Source organism: Oncorhynchus nerka, linkage group LG12 (genome assembly GCF_034236695.1).
Source record: "Oncorhynchus nerka isolate Pitt River linkage group LG12, Oner_Uvic_2.0, whole genome shotgun sequence".
Lineage (NCBI taxonomy): Eukaryota > Metazoa > Chordata > Actinopteri > Salmoniformes > Salmonidae > Oncorhynchus > Oncorhynchus nerka.
In genome coordinates this window covers 11,739,536-11,751,747 of record NC_088407.1, presented here as the reverse complement: position 1 = coordinate 11,751,747, position 12,212 = coordinate 11,739,536, and the positions used below count along the sequence as shown (strand labels likewise).

The 12,212-nt window shown below is 39.8% G+C and overlaps 1 protein-coding gene across 1 annotated transcript in view; it reads right to left on the bottom strand.

The window, feature by feature from the left end:
- The window catches only part of LOC115116441 (1-phosphatidylinositol 4,5-bisphosphate phosphodiesterase beta-3-like), a 168,291-nt gene that overhangs the window by 1,249 nt on the left and 154,830 nt on the right, over window positions 1-12,212 (bottom strand). Inside the window, exons 25-31 of the mRNA XM_065025231.1 lie at window positions 9,772-9,807; window positions 9,414-9,523; window positions 9,130-9,239; window positions 8,474-8,633; window positions 7,558-7,634; window positions 879-968; window positions 733-790 (exon numbers count right to left, since the gene is read on the bottom strand). Of these exons, the coding sequence (XP_064881303.1) occupies window positions 733-790; window positions 879-968; window positions 7,558-7,634; window positions 8,474-8,633; window positions 9,130-9,239; window positions 9,414-9,523; window positions 9,772-9,807 (641 nt within the window). The remainder of the gene's footprint in view (window positions 1-732; window positions 791-878; window positions 969-7,557; window positions 7,635-8,473; window positions 8,634-9,129; window positions 9,240-9,413; window positions 9,524-9,771; window positions 9,808-12,212) is intronic.

The window sequence follows — 12,212 nt, the reverse complement described above, 5'->3', positions numbered from 1 at the left end:
GAAAGAGAAGGGGAGAGAGAAAGGGAGTGAGAGGGGAGAGAGTGAGGGGAGAGAGTGAGGGAGGTACAGAAGATGGGAAGAAAGGGGGTGAAGAGGGAGGAGAGAGAGAGCGTGGGGGGAGTAAAGGAGGAGAGAGTGAGGGGGAGGAGTGAGAGAGTGGGGGGTAAAGGGGAGAGAGAGAGTGAGGGGAGGAGCGAGAGAGCGTGGGGGGGAGTAAAGGGGAGAGAGAGTGAGGGGAGGAGCGAGAGAGTGGGGGGTAAAGGGGAGAGAGAGTGAGGGGAGGAGCGAGAGAGTGGGGGTAAAGGGGAGAGAGAGAGAGCGTGGGGGAGTAAAGGGGAGAGAGAGTGAGGGGGAGGAGCGAGAGAGTGGGGGGGGAGTAAAGGGGAGAGAGAGAGTGAGGGGAGGAGCGAGAGAGTGGGGGGAGTAAAGGGGAGAGAGAGAGTGAGGGGAGGAGCGAGAGAGCGTGGGGGGAGTAAAGGGGGAGAGAGAGAGTGAGGGGAGGAGAGAGAGAGTGAGGGGAGGAGCGAGAGAGTGGGGGGTAAAGGGGAGAGAGAGTGAGGGGAGGAGCGAGAGAGCGTGGGGGGTAAAGGGGGAGAGAGAGAGTGAGGGATGGATATTGACATCACAAAGGGAGACGGCTGACAGAGTAGAAAGGAGAGGTACTACTCAGTGTGATAAGACGAGTGTGTGTGTGTGTGTGTGTGTGTGTGTGGCCTGCACACACTTACTTACCCGGCGGATTAAAGTGACAGAGTCTGAGATATGCTTCCTGTTGATCTCATTCTGTTCCCTACAAAGAGAGAGAGAGAGAGACAGAAAAGTTGGAGACCGTAATTACCTTGAAAATGACACACACACACACACACACACACACGTACGACTCGGCCTTGTCTCGGTCTCTGCTCTTGGCCTCGGTGATGCTGTTCTGTCTCTTCCTGTCTAGAATCTTCTGAAGCTCTTTCTTCTCTCTGTAAACAATAACAACAAACACAAATATTACCATATCAAAAACAACAACGGTACAACCATATCATCAACAACAACAACAACGTTATAACCAGATCAACAACAACAACGTTATAACCAGATCAACAACAACAACGTTATAACCAGATCAACAACAACAACGTTATAACCAGATCAACAACAACAACAACGTTATAACCAGATCATCAACAACAACAACGTTATAACCAGATCATCAACAACAACAACGTTATAACCAGATCATCAACAACAACAACGTTATAACCAGATCAACAACAACAACGTTATAACCAGATCAACAACAACATAACCAGATCAACAACAACAACGTTATAACCAGATCATCAACAACAACGTTATAACCAGATCAACAACAACGTTATAACCAGATCAACAACAACGTTATAACCAGATCAACAACAACGTTATAACCAGATCATCAACAACAACAACGTTATAACCAGATCAACAACAACAACAACGTTATAACCAGATCAACAACAACAACAACGTTATAACCAGATCAATAACAACAACGTTATAACCAGATCAACAACAACAACAACGTTATAACCAGATCATCAACAACAACAACGTTATAACCAGATCAACAACAACAACAACAATGTTATAACCAGATCATCAACAACAACGTTATAACCAGATCATCAACAACAACGTTATAACCAGATCAACAACAACAACGTTATAACCAGATAATCAACAACAACGTTATAACCAGATCAACAACAACAACGTTATAACCAGATCAACAACAACAACGTTATAACCAGATCAACAACAACAACGTTATAACCAGATCAACAACAACAACGTTATAACCAGATCAACAACAACAACGTTATAACCAGATCAACAACAACAACAACGTTATAACCAAATCATCAACAACAACAACAACGTTATAACCAGATCATCAACAACAACGTTATAACCAAATCAACAACAACAACAACGTTATAACCAAATCAACAACGTTATAACCAGATCATCAACAACAACAACGTTATAACCAGATCAACAACAACAACAACAACGTTATAACCAGATCAACAACAACAACAACGTTATAACCAGATCAAAAACAACAACAACGTTATAACCAGATCAACAACAACAACGTTATAACCAGATCAACAACAACAACGTTATAACCAGATCATCAACAACAACAACGTTATAACCAAATCATCAACAACAACGTTATAACCAGATCAACAACAACAACGTTATAACCAGATCAACAACAACAACGTTATAACCAAATCAACAACAACAACGTTATAACCAAATCAACAACAACAACGTTATAACCAAATCAACAACAACAACAACGTTATAACCAGATCAACAACAACAACGTTATAACCAAATCAACAACAACAACAACGTTATAACCAGAACAACAACAACAACAACAGTATAACCAAATCAACAACAACAACAACAACAACGTTATAACCAGATCAACAACAACAACGTTATAACCAAATCAACAACAACGTTATAACCAAATCAACAACAACAACGTTATAACCAAATCAACAACAACAACGTTATAACCAAATCAACAACAACAACAACAGTATAACCAAATCAACAACAACAACAACAGTATAACCAAATCAACAACAACAGTATAACCAAATCAACAACAACGTTATAACCAAATCAAGAACAACAACGTTATAACCAAATCAACAACAGTATAACCAAATCAACAACAACGGTATAACCAGATCAACAACAACGTTATAACCAGATCAACAACAACAACGTTATAACCAAATCAACAACAACAACGTTATAACCAGATCAACAACAACAACAACAACAGTATAACCAGATCAACAACAACAACATTATAACCAGATCAACAACAACAACATTATAACCAGATCAACAACAACAACGTTATAACCAGATCAACAACAACAACAACGTTATAACCAAATCAACAACAACAACGTTATAACCAGATCAACAACAACAACGTTATAACCAGATCAACAACAACAACATTATAACCAGATCAACAACAACAACGCTATAACCAGATCAACAACAACAACAACGTTATAACCTGATCAACAACAACAACAACAACGTTATAACCAGATCAACAACAACAACGTTATAACCAGATCAACAACAACAACGTTATAACCAGATCATCAACAACAACGTTATAACTAGATCAACAACAACAACGTTATAACCAGATCAACAACAACAACAACGTTATAACCAAATCAACAACAACAACGTTATAACCAGATCAACAACAACAACAACAGTATAACCAGATCAACAACAACAACGTTATAACCAGATCAACAACAACATTATAACCAGATCAACAACAACAACGTTATAACCAGATCAACAACAACAACAACGTTATAACCAGATCAACAACAACAACAACGTTATAACCAGATCAACAACAACAACGTTATAACCAGATCAACAACAACAACGTTATAACCAGATCAACAACAACAACGTTATAACCAGATCAACAACAACAACATAACCAGAACAACAACAACAACATAACCAGATCAACAACAACATAACCAGATCAACAACAACAACATAACCAGATCAACAACAACAACATAACCAGATCATCAACAACAACGTTATAACCAGATCAACAACAACAACAACGTTATAACCAGATCAACAACAACGTTATAACCAGATCATCAACAACAACAACGTTATAACCAGATCAACAACAACGTTATAACCAGATCAACAACAACAACGTTATAACCAGATCAACAACAACAACGTTATAACCAGATCAACAACAACAACGTTATAACCAGATCAATAACAACAACGTTATAACCAGATCAACAACAACAACGTTATAACCAGATCATCAACAACAACAACGTTATAACCAGATCATCAACAACAACAACGTTATAACCAGATCAACAACAACGTTATAACCAGATCAACAACAACAACAACGTTATAACCAGATCATCAACAACAACAACGTTATAACCAGATCATCAACAACAACAACGTTATAACCAGATCATCAACAACAATGTTATAACCAGATCATCAACAACAACGTTATAACCAGATCAACAACAACAACGTTATAACCAGATCATCAACAACAACGTTATAACCAAATCAACAACAACAACAACGTTATAACCAAATCAACAACAACAACAACGTTATAACTAGATCATCAACAACAACAACAACGTTATAACCAGATCAACAACAACAACAACGTTATAACCAGATCAACAACAACAACAACGTTATAACCAGATCAACAACAACGTTATAACCAGATCATCAACAACAACATTATAACCAGATCATCAACAACAACGTTATAACCAGATCAACAACAACAACTTTATAACAAAATCAACAACAACAGTATAACCAGATCAACAACAACAACGTTATAACCAAATCAACAACAACAACGTTATAACCAAATCAACAACAACAACAACAGTATAACCAAATCAACAACAACAGTATAACCAAATCAACAACAACGTTATAACCAAATCAACAACAACAACAGTATAACCAAATCAACAACAACGGTATAACCAAATCAACAACAACAACAGTATAACCAAATCAACAACAACAACGTTATAACCAGATCATCAACAACAACGTTATAACCAGATCATCAACAACAACAACGTTATAACCAGATCATCAACAACAACAACGTTATAACCAGATCATCAACAACAACGTTATAACCAGATCAACAACAACAACATAACCAGATCATCAACAACAACGTTATAACCAGATCATCAACAACAACGTTATAACCAGATCATCAACAACAACGTTATAACCAAATCAACAACAACAACAACGTTAACCAAATCAACAACAACAACAACGTTATAACCAGATCATCAACAACAACAACGTTATAACCAGATCAACAACAACAACAACAACGTTATAACCAGATCAACAACAACAACAACGTTATAACCAGATCAACAACAACAACGTTATAACCAGATCAACAACAACAACGTTATAACCAGATCATCAACAACAACGTTATAACCAGATCAACAACAACAACGTTATAACCAAATCATCAACAACAACGTTATAACCAGATCAACAACAACAACGTTATAACCAGATCAACAACAACAACGTTATAACCAGATCAACAACAACAACTTTATAACAAAATCAACAACAACAGTATAACCAGATCAACAACAACAACGTTATAACCAAATCAACAACAACAACGTTATAACCAAATCAACAACAACAACAACGTTATAACCAGATCAACAACAACAACGTTATAACCAAATCAACAACAACAACGTTATAACCAGATCAACAACAACAACAACATTATAACCAAATCAACAACAACAGTATAACCATATCAACAACAACGTTATAACCAGATCAACAACAACAACGTTATAACCAAATCAACAACAACGTTATAACCAAATCAACAACAACAACGTTATAACCAAATCAACAACAACAACAACAGTATAACCAAATCAACAACAACAGTATAACCAAATCAACAACAACGTTATAACCAAATCAACAACAACAACAGTATAACCAAATCAACAACAACGGTATAACCAAATCAACAACAACAACAGTATAACCAAATCAACAACAACAACGTTATAACCAGATCATCAACAACAACAACGTTATAACCAGATCAACAACAACAACGTTATAACCAGAACAACAACAACAACGTTATAACCAGATCAACAACAACAACAACGTTATAACCAAATCAACAACAACAACGTTATAACCAGATCAACAACAACGTTATAACCAGATCAACAACAACAACAACATTATAACCAGATCAACAACAACAACAACATTATAACCAGATCAACAACAACAACGTTATAACCAGATCAACAACAACAGTATAACCAAATCAACAACAACAACAACAACAGTATAACCAAATCAACAACAACGTTATAACCAAATCAACAACAACGTTATAACCAAATCAACAACAACAGTATAACCAGATCAACAACAACAGTATAACCAAATCAACAACAACAGTATAACCAAATCAACAACAACAACAGTATAACCAAATCAACAACAACAACAGTATAACCAAATCAACAACAACAGTATAACCAAATCAACAACAACAGTATAACCAAATCAACAACAACGTTATAACCAGATCATCAACAACAACGTTATAACCAGATCATCAACAACAACGTTATAACCAAATCAACAACAACAACGTTATAACCAAATCAACAACAACAACAGTATAACCAAATCAACAACAACGGTATAACCAGATCATCATCAACAACAACAACAACAACGGTATAACCAAATCAACAACAACAACAACGTTATAACCAGATCAACAACAACGTTATAACCAAATCAACAACAACAACAGTATAACCAAATCAACAACAACGGTATAACCAAATCAACAACAACGGTATAACCAAATCAACAACAGTATAACCAAATCAACAACAGTATAACCAAATCAACAACAACAACAGTATAACCAAATCAACAACAACAACAACGGTATAACCAAATCAACAACAACAACAACGTTATAACCAAATCAACAACAACAACAACGTTATAACCAAATCAACAACAACAACAACAACGTTATAACCAAATCAACAACAACAACAGTATAACCAAATCAACAACAACGTTAACCAAAACAACAACAACGGTATAACCAGATCAACAACAATAACAGTATAACCAGATCAACAACAACAGTATAACCAAATCAACAACAACAGTATAACCAAATCAACAACAACAGTATAACCAAATCAACAAAAACAGTATAACCAGATCAACAACAACAGTATAACCAAATCAACAACAACAGTATAACCAAACCAACAACAATAACAGTATAACCAAATCAACAACAACAACAACAACAGTATAACCAAATCAACAACAACGTTATAACCAAATCAACAACAACAACAACAGTATAACCAAATCAACAACGGTATAACCAAATCAACAACAACGTTATAACCAAATCAACAACAACAATGTTATAACCAAATCAACAACAACAACAACGGTATAACCAAATCAACAACATTTCAAAAAGACAGTAGGGCACCTTTAAACCTTAAAAGTAGAAGACAGCTTGCGATTGCATCAGACCAGGAAGTGATTCCATCAGAATAACTGACTAGGTACATTGTGAGTAATATAGTTGTTATGACAGCTGATATGTGGTCAGAGTTCTGGTACAAATGTCATCATCTAGGTGGTGGACGAGGCCAGTTTCCTCCTTACTATGCAAGTGCTTTGAGGGATGGAAAAGCTCTCCGATGAATCCAATCAATTATTATTAGAAATGATCAGAAAACAGTATGTTACAAATCAAATCCAATCTTGAAAGGTGTCCTAGAGAATAACGTCAGGTCCTGAAAGGTGTGCTCTAACAGTGGGTTTAAATTGGTAGAGCCATCTTACCTAGCACATATGTCCTTGAGGTTTTTCAGTTGAGCCGGCTGGCATTCCTGGGCCGTCTCCTCTAGTTTCCGAGACAGCTGGAGCACATAGATAGAGGGCTGAGAGAGTGTGACCACTCGTAGGTGTGTGTGTGTGTGTGTGTACCACTCGTAGGTGTGTGTGTACCACTCGTAGGTGTGTGTGTGTGTGTGTGTACATCTTGTAGGTGTGTGTGTGTGTGTACCTCTTGTAGGTGTGTGTGTGTGTGTACCTCTTGTAGGTGTGTGTGTGTGTGTACCTCTTGTAGGTGTGTGTGTGTGTGTGTGTGTACCTCTTGTAGGTGTGTGTGTGTGTGTGTGTGTGTGTGTGTACCTCTTGTAGGTGTGTGTGTGTACCTCTTGTAGGTGTGTGTGTGTGTGTGTATACCTCTTGTAGGTGTGTGTGTATACCTCTTGTAGGTGTATGTGTGTATATACCTCTTGTAGGTGTGTGTACCTCTTGTAGGTGTGTGTGTGTGTGTGTGTGTGTGTACCTCTTGTAGGTGTGTGTGTGTGTGTACCTCTTGTAGGTGTGTGTGTGTGTGTACCTCTTGTAGGTGTGTGTGTGTGTGTGTGTGTGTACCTCTTGTAGGTGTGTGTACCTCTTGTAGGTGTGTGTGTGTACCTCTTGTAGGTGTGTGTGTGTGTGTACCTCTTGTAGGTGTGTGTACCTCTTGTAGGTGTGTGTACCTCTTGTAGGTGTGTGTACCTCTTGTAGGTGTGTGTGTGTGTGTGTGTACCTCTTGTAGGTGTGTGTGTGTGTGTGTACCTCTTGTAGGTGTGTGTGTACCTCCTGTAGGTGTGTGTGTACCTCCTGTAGGTGTGTGTGTACCTCCTGTAGGTGTGTGTGTGTGTACCTCTTGTAGGTGTGTGTACCTCCTGTAGGTGTGTGTGTGTACCTCTTGTAGGTGTGTGTGTCTCTTCTTTCTCTCCAGTGAGTGTTGTTCTTGTCGTAGTTTGAGAAGCTCCTCCATCTGCCACTCCCTGAGCTGCACGGTCTGTTTCTGTAGCTCCGCCTCCAACGCTGTCAGCTGCCTCTGCACCGGCTCTGCTGACTCCCTGACACACACACACACACACACACACACACACACACACACACACACACACACACACACACAGTATTCTCCACCATGTCTCTCCCTCTTTTATCACTAGGAACCAACTCCCAGGTCAAATCTCTCTGCAAAATGTTTTCTATTTGGAGTAAACTTTTTGTTTTTGTTTTTGCAAAACGATTTGCTACAATGTCTAGCCAATGAATACAGCCCTGAGTTAATGGATTCCTGCCCCTCTTCATCACCCATCCTGCCCCTCTTCGTCACCCATCCTGCCCCTCTTCGTCACCCATCCTGCCCCTCTTCGTCACCCATCCTGCCCCTCTTCGTCACCCATCCTGCCCCTCTTCATCACCCATCCTGCCCCTCTTCATCCCCCATCCTGCCCCTCTTCATCCTCCATCCTGCCCCTCTTCATCACCCACCCTGCCCCTCTTCATCACCCACCCTGCCCCTCTTCATCACCCACCCTGCCCCTCTTCATCCCTCCATCTTACTTCTTCTTCATGCTGGATTTCAGGTGTTTCTCCATCTGACTGCGTTGTTTCTGTGTGTCAGAGTGGAGCTGGCTAAAGCGACTCTTCTGTTCTTTACTCAGGGACCATACCTGTTAACACACACACACACACACACACACACACACACACACGTCTAAATGTTCGATAATCACAAGCCGTATTTCTTAGCGATGAATAAATAGATTATTGTTGTTCGTTGGTAAGATCTCTGCCAGTTACTATTTCCAATGGGAGACGGAGGTGAGAGTGATTCTCAGTCTAACCTTCTTCAGGTGCTTCTTACGGAGCTCTTGGAGTTCTTTACACTGTTTGTTAAACAGCTTCAGATATGACCTCTGCTGTTTCAGCTCTTCAATAGACTGAGCCTGGAGATCTGAGAGAGGGGGAGAGACATAGGGGAAGAGGGAGAGAAATGGGGGAAGGGGGAGAGACATAGGGGAAGGGGGAGAGAAATGGGGGAAGGGGGAGAGAAAGGGGGAAGGGGGAGAGAGCGAGAGAGAGAGGAAGAGAGACAGAGAGAGAGAAACAGTGGAATTATCTGATCGATTTGGCCTCCCACCACATGATGGCGATAGTGAGTTCTGTGGTGTAACGTAGATGAGTGGAACGGGGTGTACTTACTTGTCAGGACTATTGCAATAAGATCCTCTTTCTGGCCTGAAACATGGAGACAGGGACATGACATGACTAGTATGTATATCACACAGCACGGTAACTAGTATGTATATCACACAGCACGGCAACATGACTGGTATGTTCATCACACAGCACGGTAACTGGTATGTATATCACACAGCACGTTAACTGGTATGTATATCACACAGCACGGCAACATGACTGGTATGTTCATCACACAGCACGGTAACTGGTATGTATATCACACAGCACGGTAACATGACTGGTATGTATATCACACAGCACGGTAACTGGTATGTATATCACACAGCACGGTAACTAGTATGTATATCACACAGCACGGTAACATGACTGGTATGTATATCACACAGCACGGTAACTAGTATGTATATCACACAGCACGGTAACTAGTATGTATATCACACAGCACGGTAACATGACTGGTATGTATATCACACAGCACGGTAACATGACTGGTATGTATATCACACAGCACGGTAACTGGTATGTATATCACACAGCACGGTACCTAGTATGTATATCACACAGCATGGTAACTAGTATGTATATCACACAGCACGGCAACATGACTGGTATGTATATCACACAGCATGGTAACATGACTGGTATGTATATCACACAGCACGGTAACATGACTGGTATGTATATCACACAGCACGGTAACTAGTATGTATATCACACAGCACGGTAACATGACTGGTATGTATATCACACAGCACGGTAACTAGTATGTATATCACACAGCACGGTAACTAGTATGTATATCACACAGCACGGCAACATGACTGGTATGTATATCACACAGCACGGTAACATGACTGGTATGTATATCACACAGCACGGTAACATGACTGGTATGTATATCACACAGCACGGTAACTGGTATGTATATCACACAGCACGGTACCTAGTATGTATATCACACAGCACGGTAACTGGTATGTATATCACACAGCACGGTACCTAGTATGTATATCACACAGCACGGTAACTGGTATGTAGATCACACAGCACGGTAACTGGTATGTATATCACACAGCACGGTAACTGGTATGTATATCACACAGCACGGTAACTAGTATGTAGATCACACAGCACGGTAACTGGTATGTATATCACACAGCACGGTAACATGACTGGTATGTATATTACACAGCACGGTAACATGACTGGTATGTATATCACACAGCACGGTAACATGACTGGTATGTATATCACACAGCACGGTAACATGACTGGTATGTATATTACACAGCACGGTAACTGGTATGTATATCACACAGCACGGCAACATGACTGGTATGTATATCACACAGCACGGTAACTAGTATGTATATCACACAGCACGGTAACATGACTAGTATGTATATCACACAGCACGGTAACATGACTGGTATGTGTATCACACAGCACGGTAACTGGTATGTATATCACACAGCACGGTAACTGGTATGTATATCACACAGCACGGTAACATGACTGGTATGTATATCACACAGCACGGTAACTAGTATGTATATCACACAGCACGGTAACTAGTATGTATATCACACAGCACGGTAACATGACTAGTATGTATATCACACAGCACGGTAACTGGTATGTATATCACACAGCACGGTAACTGGTATGTATATCACACAGCACGGTAACATGACTGGTATGTATATCACACAGCACGGTAACTAGTATGTATATCACACAGCACGGTAACTAGTATGTATATCACACAGCACGGTAACTAGTATGTATATCACACAGCACGGTAACATGACTGGTATGTATATCACACAGCACGGTAACTAGTATGTATATCACACAGCACGGTAACTAGTATGTATATCACACAGCACGGTAATTAGTATGTATATCACACAGCACGGTAACATGACTGGTATGTATATCACACAGCACGGTAACATGACTAGTATGTATATCACACAGCACGGTAACTGGTATGTATATCACACAGCACGGCAACATGACTGGTATGTATATCACACAGCACGGTAACTGGTATGTATATCACACAGCACGGTAACTAGTATGTATATCACACAGCACGGTAACATGACTAGTATGTATATCACACAGCACGGTAACATGACTGGTATGTATATCACACAGCACGGTAACATGACTGGTATGTTTATCACACAGCACGGTAACATGACTGGTATGTATATTACACAGCACGGCAACATGACTGGTATGTTCATCACACAGCACGGTAACATGACTGGTATGTATATCACACAGCACGGTAACTAGTATGTATATCACACAGCACGGTAACATGACTGGTATGTATATCACACAGCACGGTAACTAGTATGTATATCACACAGCACGGTACCTAGTATGTATATCACACAGCACGGCAACATGACTGGTATGTATATCAC